Source organism: Rhincodon typus, chromosome 15, assembly GCF_021869965.1.
Source record: "Rhincodon typus isolate 14 chromosome 15, sRhiTyp1.1, whole genome shotgun sequence".
NCBI classification, from domain to species: domain Eukaryota; kingdom Metazoa; phylum Chordata; class Chondrichthyes; order Orectolobiformes; family Rhincodontidae; genus Rhincodon; species Rhincodon typus.
In genome coordinates, this window is record NC_063346.1 from 23804378 (window position 1) to 23822953 (window position 18576).

General features: G+C 36.8%; 2 protein-coding genes across 3 annotated transcripts in view; one reads left to right on the forward strand and one right to left on the reverse strand.

Moving 5' to 3' along the window:
* Nucleotides 1-18576, forward strand: part of dhx38 (DEAH (Asp-Glu-Ala-His) box polypeptide 38) — a 210461-nt gene that overhangs the window by 34279 nt on the left and 157606 nt on the right. The gene's annotated exons all lie outside the window — the stretch shown is intronic.
* Nucleotides 7919-18576, reverse strand: part of wwp2 (WW domain containing E3 ubiquitin protein ligase 2) — a 129596-nt gene continuing 118938 nt past the window's right edge. The window contains exons 17-20 of one of the 2 annotated variants that reach the window (XM_048605723.1): nt 15218-15322; nt 12381-12477; nt 11500-11572; nt 7919-10208 (exon numbers count right to left, since the gene is read on the reverse strand). In XM_048605723.1, the coding sequence (XP_048461680.1) occupies nt 10109-10208; nt 11500-11572; nt 12381-12477; nt 15218-15322 (375 nt within the window). In that variant the 3' untranslated portion in view covers nt 7919-10108. Of the gene's footprint in view, nt 10209-11499; nt 11573-12380; nt 12478-15215; nt 15323-18576 lie in introns of those variants that run through there. The other variant, XR_007263762.1, reaches the window with a different exon arrangement.

An 18576-nucleotide genomic window follows, 5' to 3' on the forward strand; every position in this document is an offset into this window, starting at 1 on the left:
TGTGAATCATTGCTGGTTTTAGAGTTACAGCAAAAGAGAAAGATCAGTTATGCTCTATGATCAACTGGAAGAAGTGCACTCTCCAGGATATGATTAGGTTAGGGAGCTTTAGATAAGAAAATTGTAATCTCATTCACTTTCAAGAAAAAGAAGCTAGCCTTAGGGGTGGATAGTGAACACTCTTCCCAGATTGATCAGCAGGTGAGACTCCACAATCTTGATGAGACAGAATACATAGTCGCTGGTGCCTTCTTGTGGGGTGATGGTAGTGTCCCTACCCCTCAGAAAAGGGGCCTATATCAACTAGTTCAGGATTTCCACCAGAGACTGACTGTGAAAGGCGATTGTTGAATTCCTAACACCGTCGCAACGATGTCTATTCATTCTAGAGTCAAGAGAAAGAGTCAGGCTAGAGAAGCAGCCCATGTAGTTGTGTGGATTGCAGGCCAATTTATGTCACTTAATAGGGGTTTAACCTTGTAGTCTGTTTTATATGTGGTTTCAAAGCAATTTGCCACTTAATGTGTCATAATTGGTTTTTCTCTCTTTTCCTTCCCTTAACATCACAAAACAAATGTTTTTTTTTCCATTCATATTTGTATGTTTGAAATCCAGCTTATGATTTTAATTAAAAGGACATTTTTGTAAATGTTTGTTGTAATTTGACTGAATTCTGCATTAGATTGGATAGAAGGATTTTGGTTCCTGCCACAGTGCTCAAAAGCCGTGCTTAATTTTGAAAGTTAGGATTTTGAATTGCTAGAATAATTGTTTAGAGCCAGTCAATTAATGAATTACAACAGTTAGCCATAATGAGCTTACTGACTTCTAAATCATATTGAGAAAAGCATTATTCAAATAGCATTAAATTTGAATTAAATTTAACCAAGACATTAGAAAAACGCTTATGAATGTGGGAATAATGGGAGATGGCAATAGAACTTTCCTATGTTCCCAAAAACATGGCTTGCAGTTTGGGCTTGGAGAATGTCTGCCCAAATTCAGTAGGGATAGAGATGAGAGCGTCAAATGGTTTTATCACCCTAAAATGTACTCTTTAAATTTCCAGTGCTCACCACGGATTGACACAGTTGGCATTACTGGAGAGAAGGCGAATTCTGCGAGTCCAGCAGCAAGATCCTATACGTCTACAGTAATATCCATTACCCAGTGAACAACTCAAGTTTCTGTTTCCGTCCCTGGAATGGTAAACAGACTTTCAGTAATACTGTCATCCGACCTCCCTGTAGGGTGTAGATGAACGTAACTGATGGTCTAAGTGAGAACTTGCTGGGATACCTGCTTCCCAAGATGAAGCAAATGTCAAAATTACTAGAATGTCTATGGAAAATGAAGCGAGGGGTCCAAACAACAATGAAGCAATATCAGTGAATCCAAAACGAGGTCAAACAGTTCAGAGAGGCTGTGGAAGCCGAACTGGAAGACAGAGTTGTGGCAGGTGGTTTGGGACTTGGGTATCATCCCTGGATTAGAATTGCTTCCCTTGTCCTGGAGGTGACGCAGCTAGTAATTCAAGTCAGACTCACCACTGAATGTGGAGTTTTTGCTGACATAGACACTGGCAAAAGCACTACCTGAAGGGTTGCAGGCAGAGAGGTGGGTTTTCCAGGAAGTATGTGGTAAAGCTGAACAGATCTGTCTGAACTCATGGATCTACTCTACAGACTGACCATTGAAATCCAGGGAGAACAGCAAGAACCACCAATGATTGTGACTTCATTCGGCATGGCAAGCGTCAAAGGGAGGAATTGTAGATGCTCATTAGATTCAGAAATTAATTACATAAACTCGATAGATTTATAGAAGAAAGGTCCAGATCTGAAGAAGAGTCACTGGACCTGAAATGTACACTCTGATTCTTCTCCACAAATACTGCCAGACCTGCTGAGATTTTCCAGCAATTTCTGATTTTGTTTTGGATTTCCAGCATCCACAGTTCTTTTAGTTTTTTTTATACATATAGATGGAAAGGTATATAGAAGGCTGGGAGGTAAATAATCCATAATCAATACAATGTTGTCTAAAGAGATTAAAGAAAAAATGATCTTAAGAAAAATAACTTAAAAATTGTTAATCCTTTAACTGCAAAATATAATTGAAAGTAATTATCATTTTTAAAGTAACATCCCGTAGACATTATCAGCACAATTTCAAAATAAGTAAAAACTGTTAGACTGCATTATTTATTCATTCTGTTTGAAACTCCATCCCATCAACATCATAATGATTAGAATGAAAAATTGATCTGCACTCATTTTAACCTTTCACAAATTAATTATTTTTATATCAGTTACCTCCATGATTCACTTGCCACCCTAGTCTCCTTCAGCAAGAAGGGTCTGGGTAACAAGCTACTCTATTAAGCACATCATTATCATTCTATGATTGATGGAGCAAGATGTGTGCTTGAAGTCGAGAACCAAGGCAAGTGCGTGACCGTCAGTGCACCACACAGAAGCCTAGTGATTTTTCAGTACAGCTACCAGTCAACCAAAAAGCAAACTTCAAAAGTCCAGGGTACAAGATTTGCTTTTGTAAATACAATACAGTTAGCAAAATAAACCAACTACTGTAAAATGTGAAATATTTAAAACTGTGGACATGTCAGTTATCTGTGAAATTATCTTATTTATATTTTGTTTGGAAGGTTCAGCAGCAGCAAATCCCAAGAATGTGGCAGAATGAGGTAACTCCAATGAAGCTTAATTATATTGCTGAACTACCATATGGCAGTCCATGGAAATAATGCAGTTGGTGTAAAAAGAGTATGATAAATCAAAGTAAGTGTACAGAAGTTCTTTTCAAGGAAATAGCACACTTTTTCTTTTTAACTAAGGGAAGAATGAGACTATTCTAAGGAAAGCAGAAAGAGTTTAGCAGTAATATAAAGTTATGATTAACAGTCATTCCATTACCTGTTAGACTGGTTATAGATGCTACAGAAATAGATTTTATCAGTTTTAAATGTATTTATTCTTGATTGAAGCAGAAATTTAATGTGATTGAAAAAACATATACATATTCGTTGATAAATAAAAAATTAACCTGGCATTTAGGGTTACACAGCTTTTACAGCAGAGTCTACTTGACGCAAGAAGTTTTTATATCTCATATGGACTTCTTCTCATCCTCTTCTATTCATCTATGTCGGCACATTCTTTTCCTATTTTCCTCTTCATGTATTTATCCAGCTTTGCCTTAAATGCATGTATGATATTTGCCTCAAACATATCTTGTGCCAGCAAGTTTCACGTTCAAACCAACCTCAGGAGAAGACATCTTTCCTGAACTTTTTAGTGACTAGCTTATAAATCTTAGTTTTGGGTTCCCTTTCAGTTTAATTACCTTTTTTCCCTTAATTTATCTATCAGCCCTGCAAAGATAACTGTTCTTTCATTTCCTGGATTTGTTTCAACCCCATTCTTGAACATGGGAATTGCATGATCCCTGATCTTTCTGTCTTGGGATAGTTGGAGACCTGATACGCCAAAGATCTACTTTGGAACCCCTTCGAAGTCCTGAGACACTGAATACAAGGGAAGTTTAAACTTCCAATGGCCGATAACCCTTGTCTGTCACCCTCTTGAAAAGGTCTCCCGACTCTGAGTTACAGCTGGAGATTTTGGAGGGTTTGAACTTACCTGGAAGGTTATCAGGAAACAAGACAGATTAAAAGCAGTTCTAACTCCTGGTCAACTGTACCTGGACACCACCTCCCCCACCCACAAACTCTCTACAGAAACAATTACACATACACCTATTCACTCACACAAACAGAATTGCACTAACACTTACACAACCACTTCCACCTAGAAGATCAAAGGTAATAGATATACGGTGACACCACCACCTGCAAGTTCCCCTCCAACGGGGAGGCATTGGCCTAGTGGTATTATCGCTGGACTGTTAATCCAGAGGCCCAGATAACATTCTGGGGACCCAGGTTTGAATCCTGCCACAGCAGATGGTGGAATCTGAATTCAATAAAATATCTGGAATTAAGAATCTAAAGATGACCACAAACCCATTGCTGATTGTCAGAAAAACCCATCTGGTTCATTGTTGTCATTTTAGGGAAGGAAACTGCCATCCTTTTCTGGTCTGGCCTACATGTGACTCCATACCCACAGCAATGTGGTTGACTCTGAACCGCCCTCTGGAAAATTAGGGATGGGCAATAAATGCTGCCTAGTCAGCAATACCCTCATCCCGTGAATGAATTTTAAAAAAAGCCACTTGCTATCCTGTCTTAGTGTCACTGGGTCAAAATCCTGGAATTCCCTCCCTAACGGCATTGTGGAACAACTCACAGCATGTGAACTACAGCAGTTCAAGAAGGCAGGTCACCATCACCTTTTCAGGGGCAACAAGGGATGGGCAATAAATGCTGGCCCAGCTGGCGATGCCATATCTGGGGACAGATAAACTTAATTACCAGAATGGAACTCCCTAATATAGTTACTACAACTGTAATGGATGATTTTAATCTGTATATTGACTGGACAAATCAGATGGGGAAGAGTAACATTGAATACATATTTCTAGAGCACATCAGGGATTGCTTCTTAGAACAGTATGTTGCAGAAAGTACCCTGGAACAGGCTATTTTAGATCTAGTGATGTGTAATATGGTAGAATTAATAAAAGATCTCACAGTTAAAGATCCTCTAGGAGGTAAGAATCACAATATAGTGGAACCTGAAATTCAGTTTGAGGGACAGCAACTGAGCCCTCAAGTCAATGTCCGCAACTTAAATAAAGGTAATTACGGAGGTATGAAGAAAGATTTGTCTAAAGCGTATGGGAAAATAGACTAAAAGGAAAGTCAGTGGATAAGCAGTGGCAGACATTTAAGCAGATATTCCATAACGCTCAACAAAAATTTATTCCGGTCAAAAAGACTCGTTGAGAAGGATGAAACACCCATGGCTAACAAAGCGGTCAAGGAGAGTAACCTATCACAAACTAAGACATTAAAGTGGCAAAAATTAGTGGTAGGCCAAAGGATTGAGAATTTTTTTTTAGGAACCAGCAGCAGGTGACTAAAACGTTAATATAGATGGAGAAAATTCTGAAAGTAAATTGGCAAGAAATGTAAAAACAAATACCAAGAGCTTCTAACGGGTGTATAAATAAAGAATAGCTAAACTAAGAGTGGGGCCCTTGGAAGATACAACTGGGGAATTGATAACGAGATACATCAAAACAGCAGATAACTTAAACCAATATTTTGCTAAGGTCTTCATGGTGGAGGACCCTATAAACATCCCAAAGATAAGAGAAGTAAGGATATGATGGGAGGAAAGATCTCATAAGTCTCTGTAAGTAATGGAACTAAAGGCAAGTGAGTCACCTGGACCTGATGGCCTGCAGTCAAGGGTTTTAAAGGAAGTGTCTGCAGAGATAGTGGAAGCATTGTTTGAAACATTTCAGAACTCACTGGATTCTGTGAGAGATCCAGTGGATTGGAAAACTGCTAATATGATGACTCTGTACAAGAAGGGAGGAAAATGAAAAGCAGGAAAACTATCGGCCAGTTAGCCCCACATTTGTCATTTGGAAAATGCAAGAATTCATTACTAGAGAAGAAATAGGAGAACATTTAGAAAAGTTTAGCACAATCAAACAGAGTCAACATTTTTTGAAAGTGAAACCATGTTTACTGATTTGATCAAGTTCTTTGAGGATATAACAAGCAGAGTTGAAGTAGTAGAACCGGTACATGTAGTATAATTTGGATTTTCAGAAGGCATTATTGAGGTGCCACATAAAAGGTTTTTGAACAACACAGGAGGTCAAGATATTGGGAGTAATGTATTAGCATGGATAAAGGATTCATTAACACAGAGAAGACAAAGTTGGGATTCTTAGCTCTTTTTCAGGTCGGAAAGAGGTAACTAGAGGAGTGCTATGAGGATCAGTTCTAGGCCCTCAATTATTTACTATCTATATTGATGATTTGGAGGAGAGCAGAGTGTAATGTATCTGAATTTGTCAATGACACAATAATTTGAGGGCATGCTGTGATGAGGACATAAGAAATCTGTAAGGGGATAGAGATAGGTTGAGTGAATGAGCTAAAACTTGGTGGATGGGCTTTAATGGATCAAAGTGCAATGTCATATACTTTAGGAAGAAGACTCAAAAGGCAGACTATTATTTGAATGGAGACACATTCAGAAAAATTGCAGAAGCAGAGGAATCTGGGTGTTCTTGTACACGAAATACAGACTGGTATGCAGGTGCAGCAAGTAATTACGGTCTTATTGCTAAGGGGCTGGAGCTCAAAAACACAGAAGTCTTGTTACAACTGTGCAGGGGTGTCGGTTAAGGCACTCCTGGAGTACAGTGCACAATTTTTTGTCCCATACTTAAAAAAGGATATATAAGCGTTGGAGGCAATTCAAAAGAGCAAAAACAGAAATTGCTAGAAAAACTCAGCAGGTCTGGCAGCATCTGTGAAGAAAAATCAAAGTTAACATTTTGGGGCCGGTGACCCTTCCTTAGAAGTTGCAGAATTTCCTCAGTTCAAAAGAGTTTCACTAGGCTGATTCCTGGGGTGACGGGGTTAACTTATCAAGAATGGCTAAACAGGTTAGGTGTTTATTCATTAGAGTTTAGGAGAATGAATTTTATCAAAACATGAAAGATTCTTTGGGGGCTTGTCAGAGTAGATGTTGAGATGTTTCTACTTACAATGAAGTCTCAGACTGGGGAGCATTTAGTTAAAACAGATGCAAAATAATTTTTCTTCCAGAGTGGTAAATGTCTTGAATTCTCTAACCTGGAGAGTTGTGGAGGCTTGTATTTTAAGAGGTAGATAGATTTTTGAAATATCAGGGAGTTGATGGCTATGATGAGCTGGCACAAGAGAGATTGAGGCCCCAGGGCAGATCATCCACGATCTTGTTGAATTGTGAGGTAGGTGTGAGGAACCAAATGGTCTATTCCTATTCCTTTTTCTTATGTTTTTAGTACTATAAAGGATGGCGTGGCTTAGCCTGTCCTGCAATTTCTCTAGACCCACGCAATTTGCTATGATGGAGATTCCAGGAATCAGTCAGCATTGGACATTTGGCTGAAAAAATGCTGGTAAGTAAGTATGTGCATTTTCCTGTGAGTTGCCTTGGGCACAATTGCTTGGATGCAAATCAAAAGATTGGTGTTATTATCTCTCCACCAATCCTCTGCCGCCATTTTTCAGTAAACATTTAACTGAAAAAATTCTCAGTGCCAAGAAGTACAATGTGTTCACGATCATCATTATTGAACATCACAGTGGACCAGGAAGTAGCATGCTGCACTGTAGCGTGCAGAATTGAAAGGTGTTTTGGGCCAATTTACATTATTCTCTAGGCCATGCAATTTCTGTCAACCAGCAGCAGATTACAAATATGTTTAAATTGCCCAGTGGTAACAAAGGTTTTACACAAAGACATCTAAATCTGGCATTTCCAGATGTTAAGGACTTTCCACTCTTGTTATAAATATTTGATGTGAAAGCACACATGGAAAAGAGCTTTGAAAAGTTAAATGGATTTGAGCAAATGGATTTTAAACCTTTTTTTCAAAATGTATTAAGATTTTAGACATTTTTATGTTTTTATGTTAATATTTTTAAAGATTTCTTTGACTCGTTTTTAACACTTTTTGAGTAATATTTATCAGATTTTTCCATTGTTTTAACATGAATGGCTTTTTAAACAAATCAGACAAAAAGATGAAAAAGTGATAAATATTGTTAAAAAGTAATTTGTCTTAAAATTCTGATAAACTATGTCCAAAAGTAATATCTGATGTTTTAGCTGATAATTGATCTTGTTAACCATTTTGTTGTGTCATCACTTAAAATGTTTTAGACAGCGACCTCAAAATGTATAAAATGACTGTGGTCAAATTTAAACATTTTTATAATGTGGTAAATATTTAATATGATAGAATGATTCATGTCCACCAAATTTTATTTCCAACATCTTTAAAACAAAGTAGCCCGGTTTGTACCAATCTATGGTGCAACAGTACCCTCACAGCTACCTGCTGCTTTGTGTCACATCACAGTACTGACAGATCATCTTGAGAGTGAGTCAGGAGGGAATCTACCTTCAAAGAAATTCTAATCATGGGACTGCAGAATGTCACTTAATTCTGGACTCAAAATGACAACATCCTGCTCAAAAAGGTTAAGACAATGGTTAAAAAAAAATTAGAAAAAGTCTGAAAGAAGATGGTAAAGCTAACTGTGAGGAAAGAGACTGGAACTACGATAAACAGGACAAGATACTGATACACAAAGACCTTCAATCAAAAACATAAATTTTAAATTATTTGGACGTATTAACATCTTGCATTTTTAAATATTCACAACTTTAATTATTCCTGAGGAACTTGATTTTATTTGGCAATATTCTAAATCAATTAATTAATTTTATTTTTGAAATTGCTTGTTATTTAACAGAGTTTAATTCATCTGGACCTGAGAAAAATCAACATAAACACAATAGGTGCTGAAAATTCAAATATAATTCACAAGCCAATTCAAAACTGGGAAATGTCACGAACAACTCATTTCAAAAAGCATTGTCTCTTGAAAATCAGTAAATATCTAGATACAGTTCAGCACAGTGACTTATGCATCATGTTTCATTTCTGTGCTGTTATAAAACCACAAATTCTTTACCACATTTCTGCAACATACATGAGCTATTACTTATAGCAAATCTATAAAATCTTTGATTTTTTTGCTATTATTCCAGAAAGGCAAATATACAATTTTTATGCACAATATTTTATCTAGTTTGAAAAAAAGTCTTGTTTCTAAGGGATTTTGTCTTGCATTCTTTGATTGTACAATAGATATAATTTAAGTAAAATAGTGAATATTTTTCTACCAAAGGGTGGAAAGTTATCAATCTATTAGTGCTCATTAAAAGATAAAACAAAGCAAGCCTTTGACTGGCTGAATTTTTAAATATCTTCATAAAATACTACAATTTTAGGAAAATTAGACATAATGTTTGCTGAGTTTTACCTTTTGATGTCACAGCCAGCATGTTATACAAATGATTGAAATGAGGAAGCAGCATTGAGGGCATCAGCAAAGAATGATTATGATCTCAAGAATCTCATTTAGTAATTACATTTGCTGCTTCCAATATGTTCAATTTTGAAAAGCTTACTAAATTAAAATTTTATTCCAAGTAAATGATTTTATGATAAGGTTTAGCAAAATTGTTAAATTTGTCTTCAATTCTGTCTGACATTTCACATTTTCTTCCTGAACTTGAAAACAAAGTAGCACATTGATTATATAGTGGAATTTTAAGTGAAAATGATTATTCGTTCTACATATGGTACCATAATTTAAAATACCAATTATTTAAAAAGGCAGTGGTATGGGACAACTGCTGAAGCTACAAGACTATCATAATAGCAAGTTTTCAAGCAGGTATAAGAGAAATGTCCATTTTTGGTCATCCTGATTTATCCATGATTGCTAAAGCAAACTAAAACATGTCACTTTGTTAATTCTGAACAGTATCACAATCTTTGTAACAAAATATTTATAACATGACTGCAATCTTTACAAAAATCACAATCATAATGTTAGTATATCGCCAGGATACTTTACAGTGACCTTGAAACAACTGAAGTCAAATTATCTTTTCCTCATTCATATTACTTGCAAATCTGTTTACACATTGTTGAATTGATCCAATTAGTGACCTCAGTTCACTTGCTCTGAATTAGAAGGGAAACTGTCAATTACAAGATTATTGCAACAATATATTATCAAAAAGACTTCAGATTAAGCACAAAGAAGTTATTATATTTAAACATATGATAGCTTAAACAAGTACAACTTAAATTTTGAGAAATAAAGGTGCATTATTCTTCATGAAATCTGCTGAATGCTAGCCTCAACAGAAAAAGACGCAATATTCCCTGGATTCCACTTAAAACAAATACATAGAATCAAAATGAAGCTGTAAGTTCTTCATGGTAGGCACAGTCTTCTGAAAGTTGAACAAAATTGTTTTGTTTGATGGCTTCTCTCTGTAGCTTGCTGTAAGTACACTTACATAACCATTTACTCTTGACCAAAGCCTTCTGTTTCTTCAATGGCATACATCAGCTTTTCCTTTAGCTGATCGTAACTTTTGTAAGGGGGAAGGTCCAGGCGATTGAAACTGTAAAAACCCAAATCAACAGTCATATGCACCAAACATACTTTAATATCTTGACGGATTTTTAAAAATAATTTCAGAAATCCCTCTTGCATAAAAGGTGTCTGTTTTCAAGCAATTAATTTCCTGTATCAATCTGCCTGTAAATTGAATCCTTCTCAACGAAAAATTGTGAAATGAATCGGTATAAAGTCTGCCTTAATAAGTAGTACAGCACTTTCTAAGCTTGTCATGATACAACCAGAGCTTTAAAATTCAGATGCAGTGGAAGTGCAACTATTTTCAGCATTTGATGTAGCAATAAGCATTTAATGTTACAGGACTGTGGACCAAAAGAAAAGAAAATTGCTCAGTTAATCATAAATACTATGGAATCAGTAAAAATGAACTATCTGCTCTGATATATTGTCAGTTACAAAATAGGAAAGGGAAAAATTGCACAGATTTTGAGAGGGGGCATATATGTTTATACCATGGGTGAGATTATTTATTTGGAAAATGTTATGTTTTGGGATGGTAATAAATATATTTGTCAGACTTCTTTTGCCTCTGATGCATTTTTACCTTCAGAACATTTACTTTATCTTTCACGTCATTTTTATCCTATGCAAATACAGATTTGTTAAAGTTGTTTCCAACTCCAAAACATTAACAGCCAGAAGAAAAAGGGCAATAGATTATTTTTGTTACTTTTAGTAGGGATACATTAGGTAAGAATAATAAGGGAAATAGATAAGAAGCAATTAGAATTAATTTACTTATTCATATTACAACTGTATTTTAAGTGCCAGTATGATAAGGCAACATTAACATCCTTTGGTGTAACATTGAATAAATTGAAAATTTGCAGAACTCCATGGCTTGGGAAAGAGTATTCTTTGAATGTTTTGTGCATAATTTACTACACAATTAATGCCAAGCAGAACCAATCTCAATAGAAAGTCTCATGCAGCCTTTATTTCTTTTTCATGTTGTTTCATTACTTTTATCGGGCAGTTGTAATGCAGGACAATTATTAAATGTATTTATTATAGTGAAGGGATGTCGAGACAAGTAGAAATAATTTATTTACAGTATTAAATTGCAATATTAATATGGAGGGATGTGGGCATCCATGTCAAATTATATCCACCTTCTTAATGCAATTGTTAGAAACAGTATCAGGTTAATACAATACCAATGATAAACCACTGTTCACATGCACATTACTGTATTTCTGACTCACATTTGACCAAGGGTAAAAAAAATCATTTTTCCTTCACTTAGAATAACAGGTTAATTCATTGTTACTTACCAAGTATGACTTCTTGGAAGCCATGAATCCTTTCCAACCTTGTCAATGCAGAACTTCTGTGGCCCATTGCTTCCTATGAATAGTGTACATTTTAAGAATAAAGTATTAGCAATTCAATGTCTAAATACCAGGGAGTCATCCTTTCTATTAGTGTATTATGTTCAAGAATTCAAGAAATCTGAATACCTGAAGCTATGCAAAAGCAGAACCAAATATTGGTGAGAAACTCATTTCAAAGCCAAGCTACACACTGGAAAGTCAACTTCAAGTATACTTAAAATTCAAAAGATCCAAATTTAGAAGCACAAGAACGAAACTGCAGTGGATCACCAACATACAGAAGGACAAAAGGAACTATTGTTCCTCCAAATCCAATTGTGCCAAGTTCTCATTCTCACTGTTTTGAGATAAGGTCAGTTACTTTCTGTAGCAGATGAACAGTAGGTGGCATGAACAATGAATGGTGTTGGGAGCACTTTACCACAGTCATCAATATGCATCGCTCAGTAGTTATTTCTAGTAGTCCAGTGTTAGTGGAAGCAAGTGATTAGATAAAGACAGCATATTCAATGTCTTACTGTCAAAAAAAGTTTAAATTGAAAGTCAGAATATCTTAGAATGTTAATCAAGGGCCTTGGTGAAAAACTCCATTAAAAATGTGATAACAAGGTGTAGAGAAAGAAGGGTCCAGACCTGAAATGTCAGCTTTCCTGCTCCTCTGATGCTGCCTGGCCTGCTGTGTTCATCCAGCTCTACACCTTGTTATCTCAGACTCCAGCATCAGCAGTTCCTACTATCTCCATTAAAAATGTGTTCTTAGTGTAAAGCAAAGCCATAAAAACTGAACTGGTGTCCTAAAACTTTGGAACAAAACTTCTTACCTATTAACTCTGTAAAGCCTCCAACTGGCAAACGACATGTGCCAGTGACAAACTGCAATAATCTGATTCGCTTCTCGTTGTCCATTTCTTTTACAACCTAATAACAGAATAAGTCAAGGGCACAAGGTAACTAACGTCATCATAGGCAAACTGTGATATAGAGTCATAGTATTCTACAGCACAGAAAAAGGCCCTTTGGCCCACTGAGTCTGCATCAGTCTAACACAAGCACCTAACTATTCTATTCCCATTTTCCAGCACTTTAATGTTAATGTCAAGTTCAGTCATTGCAATTCCATTATTTAAATGGTCATGAAATTATGAAACAAAATTCCCACAGTAATGGACTCCTCCAAAGCCTTATTGATTGAAAACACTGTCCAATATAATTCTAAGCCAGATGGAACAGAAAATTTCCAAATTCATTTAGCATTTTGAATGTTATCACTTAAGGTGGTAAAATGATCTAGAATTGAAATCTAATCTCGAATTGTCGTCATGAAACTATTGATGATTGTTGTTAAAAACTAATCGCGTTCACTGATGTCCTTCAGGGAAACAAACCTAACATCCTTACCTAGTCTGGCCTATATATGACTCCAAACCCTCACAATGTGGTTGACCCTTAATTGGTCTTTGAAAAGACCACTCAATTCATGAGCAATTAGGAATGTGCAACAAATAACCAGACACTCACATTCCATAAAACAATAAAGAACGAGATGTTGCCAGATCTGAAGCATCTACAGCATTTTCTGATTGTGTTTCAGATTTGCAGCATCTGGAGCATTTGCTTTTGTATCAATTTGCTGGAGATAAGGAATAAGGGTGCTACTACATTGCTTGGTATAATAAACCATCAGCTGGTGGGAAGGATGTGGGGGAACTAACCAACAAGGAAATTACAGAGAAGTGTAAACATCACAGTAGTCATAATGAAGGACTATTTATTCATATATCAAATGGTCTGGTGTTAGCATAAGGGGCAGCTACAGATGCTGCAAATCTGAAACACAATCAGAAAATGCTGTAGATGCTTCAGGTCTGGCAACATCTCGTTCTTTATTGTTTTATGGAATGTGGGTGTCTGGTTATTTGTTGTACATTCCTAATTGCTCATGAATTGAGTGGTCTTTTCAAAGACCAATTAAGGGTCAACCACATTGTGAGGGTTTGGAGTCATATATAGGTCAGACCAGGTAAGGATGTTAGGTTTCTTTCCCTGAAGGACATCAGTGAACGCGATTGGTTTTTACAACAATCACCTGGATGGTGTTCAGGAAAATTTCTTACAGCAATGTGTCCAGTCAAACAAGAAAGGAGGCATTGCTGGACCTCGTTGTTGGGAATGAGATGGGCCAATTAGAAGATGTGTCGGTGACAGAATGTATAGGAGACAGTGATCATTCTATCATAAAGTTTAGGATGACAGTTGAAAATGACATTGGTCAATCCAGAGTAAGAATAATCAACTGGCAGAAAGCCAATTTTAATGGGGCTAGAACAGAGCTGAGAAGGATAGACTGGAGCAGAGAAAGCCACAACTGAATAATTGGCTCTTTGAAATTAGGAGATGGTTTTAGTACAGTCAAGCTACATTCCCTCAAAAGGGAAATGTAGGATAAACAAACCCAGAGCTCCCTGGATGAGGAAGAAGAAGATAGAAATTAAAATAAAGAATAAGTGTGCTTACGGCAGGTGCCAGGTAGTAAATACAGTTGAGAACTAAGTTGAAAACAGAAGGTTTGGAAGTATGATGAAAAAGCAAACAAGAGGAACAACGAGAGATTTTGAAAAGAAGACTTTCCAGCAAACATAAAAGGAAATCCAAAAGTCTTCTATAAGCATAGCATCAGCAAAATAAATTGTAAAAGGGAATGGTACCGATGAGGGAGCAAAGAAAGGATTTATGCAAAGAGGCAAGGGGCATGATTGAGATGTTAAATTAATACTTAACATCTACTCTTTACTTATGAGGCAGGCATTGTCCAAGCTGTGGTGAGAGATGAGAAAACACAGTCACTGGAAGGATTTAAAATTGATAAGGAAGTGCTATTGGATAAGTTGTTGGTACATAAATTTAATAAGGCACCTGGACTTGATGGACTTCAGCATCCAAGGATGCTGAAGCGCGTGACAGTTGAAATTGAAGGAAGTGTGAATGGAAATTGCAGAAGCACTAGCTATAAACATGGTGCCGGAAAATTGGGGAATTACAGACATTACATATTTGCTCAAAACGTTGTAAAAAGTAGGTCCAGCAGTTACAGACATGACAGTTTAACTTCAAGAAGAGTCACAACTGGACAGCGATTATTGCTCCTGGAAGATTCAGGCCATTATGTCTACATCATACTGAAGGAAGATTTCTTTTGTGAAATGGTAAACATGTTCTTTGTAAGCTAGTTAAATTATAATGTACAGAAGAAATATTTCCTTCATATTTTGCTGTTTTTAAAATTATTAAATGCTACAATACATATTTAAAAACTATTACAATTTAACATCACATCAGATGCTCAGAAAAAAGGAACAAAGTAATGAAATAAACTCAAGTTTTCAGAATTAAACATTTTACTATTTATAGTTAGTTGCAAAAGTACTGCCCAACTATTGCTAGCATTATGAATCAGAATTCAACCCTGCTCCTATGCTGACGAACGTGGTGGCGACAGCCTAAATCTTCAGCACAAATTAGACAAATAATATTCTGGTCTTGCTTTAGAAGTCAGTTCAAAGCTGACTATAGGTAGCAGCTACAAACAAACTCTAGCAACACAAATTATATCCTCAGTCCTGATCTGCCCCATTTTCTTATTGAATTAACTGTTGCCCACCTGCCAGAACCATTGGATTTGTTTGCTGTTCTTCGTGTAATGGCGATAGATGGTATTTTTCTGCCAATCAGATAGGTCAATTTCTTGCATTCCACAAAGCATTAACTGGAAATAAATGAAAAATTATTTAATTGCCATGTTTGGCTAAACACAACGTAAGCAAAAGTATTCTTCAAACTACAGACAGCCATAATTGTGCCACCTGAAATTATATAAGTTTTTAATACTTCATCTTTTCTGAAGCTGTTATTTAGCATAAAATGACAAATAATGTTATTTTAAATGTTTGCATTAACACAGAAACACAACTAAACATTTATGTACTTTTCAGGGCAAGAACCCAAACAAAGAATAATAGAGTAATAAGAGCTAGTAATTCAAAAACAAAATAGCAACTACTACTCAAGTAGTTTGGAAAAAGCACAAGTAGAGGAAATAATGGATTGTAAAATATGTAGAAACACCCTGACTGATGAGTAAAACACTTCGAAGTTACACTTGAGGAAGGGTAAAAGTTAAGAACAGTATTCCAAAAAACAAGAACAGAGCGACTGAATTCATAGCACTATGCTATGAGAAACAGCTCTGTTGAAATGTATACTCTATGAATTTAAAATAGGTTGCTATGGAAGAGTGCGCATGGAATACAATGTGAAAAGAAGTAAAACAAATGTTTATTGTTTAGGAGTAGACGAATATGATGAGATTTGAAGGAATGTTGTACCTGTAGAAATGGAACAGTGAGTACAAAGTTAAGTTAGGGTAAATCTTAAAAGATAGAAGGAAGGATTAAATTAAACCAAACAGTTGAGGAAAATGTGAACAGGGTAAGGTTAGAAGTGGGAAATGTTGGTATTAACATTTAAGAGTACTGAACACTTCATATATTTGAAAGTCAAGACAACAGACAGACAGACAGGGACAAAGTTTAAGATCGTAGAGAAACCCTGCTATTTGGTTGTAACAAACATTTTCCTCTACCAGAGACGCAGGAGACATGTTGGGTATTTAAAAGAACAAAATCAGCATAAAAGAATAAGAAAACTTGGGTGCAAATAAAGTATTCTATGTCTAATTATAGACATATAAATATCTGAATTTCCTTACTTTTTCACAAACAATATCCCATCCTGAAAGTATTTTGGCTCATTAAAATGACTCTAATCCAAACCTAGAGCGTGGTATGAACTAATTTCCAGAAACTATACCATTCCTAATAAACCACATATGTTGAAGTGTAACAGCTAATGTCTTTTTCCTGGAATTTTAATTTACTTTAAAAATGCAGTTATTTCAGTAATTTCTTGTTTTTTGTTTCTGTTTTGGTGGTGGTTCCACTCATTCATAATATTATCAATGATCTCCTCCACTCAGCCCCGTTCAGAAAAGTCGGGTGTTCAATCCACCCTAGAAGCGTTCGACAAAGTTCCTCATGATAGTCTGGATAGCATGGTTAGATCAGAGGGATAGAAGGAGAACTAGCTATTTGGATACAGAACTGCCTTGAAGGTAGAAGACAGAGGGTGGTGGTGGAGGGGTGCTTTTCAGACTGGAGGCCTGTGGCCAGCGCTGTGCCACAAGGATCAGTGCTGGCTCCACTGCTTTTCGTCATTTCTATAAATGATTTGGATGTGAACATAGGAGGTATGGTTAGTAAATTTGCAGATGACACCAAAAATTGGAGGTGTAGTGGACAGTGAAGGAGGTTAGCTCAGAGTACAACGGGATCTTGATCAGATGGGCTAATGGGCCGAGGAGTGGCAGATGGAGTTTAATTTAGATAAATGTGAGGTGCTGCATTTTGGAAAGGCAAATCAGGGCAGCACTTATACACGTAATGGTAAGGTCCTGGGGAGTGTTGCTGAACAAAGAGATCTTGGAGTGCAGGTTCATAGTTCCTTGAAAGTGGAGTCACAGGTAGATTGGATAGTGAAGAAGGCGTTTGGTACGCTTGCCTTTATTGGTCAGTGCATTGAGTATAGGAGTTGGCATATCATGTTGCGGCTGTACAGGACATTGGTTAGGCCACTATTGGAATACTGCATGCAATTGTGGCCTCCCTGCAATAGGGAGGATGTTGTGAAACTTGAAAGGGTTCAGAAAATATTTACAAGGATGTTGCCAGGATTGGAGGGTTTGAGCTATAGGGAGAGGCTGAACAGACTGTGGGGCTACTATTCCTGGAGCGTCGGAGGCTGAGGGTTGACCTTACAGAGGTTTATAAAATCATGAGAGGCATGGATAGGGTAAATAGACAAGGTCTTTCCCCTGGGGTGGGGGAGTCCAAAACTAGAGGGCATAGTTTTAAGGTGAAAGGAGAAAGATTTAAAAGGGACCTAAGGGGTAACTTTTTCACACAGAGGGTGGTGCGTGTATGTAATGAGCTGCCAGAGGAAGTGGTGGAGGCTGGTACAATTACAACATCTAAAAGACATCTGGATGAGTGTAAGAATAGAAAGAGTTTAAAGGGACGTAAGCCAAATGGGATGAGATTTATTTAGGATATCTGGTTGGCATAGACAAGTTGGATCGAAGGGTCTGTTTTTGTGCTGTATATCTCTACGACTCTACGTAGAATTGTATTTTGTACAGTCTACAAGCTGACAGAGTTTGTATAGAGGTTTTCAAGCTGACAACTTAAAGGAAGTCCAGGCAACTAAAACTGGAAAGAAATCATAAAACTGTTACAGCTGTCCCGGAAGGAAAGGGATATTTCTCTGGGATGAGTATATCTAAAGCATATTGTGGGAAACAGGTTGAAATCTTGTTTTGCTGTTTAGTTAAGTCCTTTCTAAACATATTCAGGCTTATGTGAGTAAGTTTCAGCGGCTAACCACCACCAACATACCATCAAAGCTACATGGCGGCGCATGTGTGCAGCTATTTCAAGGTTCTGCGCAGGCTGATTGGCGCGCCAACACCTATCATGACATTGACTTCTGGTTCTGGAGTTCACTGCTACACATGAACTTTAAAGGTCCACACAGAAGAAAATAAAAGTGAGATATGCTAACCACCACTATAGACAGACAGTAGGCTGGAAGAACACAACAAGTCAGGCAGCAGCTGGAGGAAACCACCACTATAATCAAGTAGACAAACAGGAGCAAAAACAAAGTTGCTGGAAAAGCTCAGCAGGTCTGGCAGCATCTGTGAAGGAGAAAACAGAGTTAACGTTTCGGGTCCGGTGACCCTTCCTCAGAACGGGAACAAACAGTAGGCTGGAAGAACACAAAAGTCAGGCAGCAGCTGGAGGAAAGGAGAAATCAACGTTTCGGGTATACCAATTGCAAGTTTATCCAAAGGATTTTGGCTCATTAAAATCCAATTTTTTTATCTATTAAACAAGGTCTTACTCT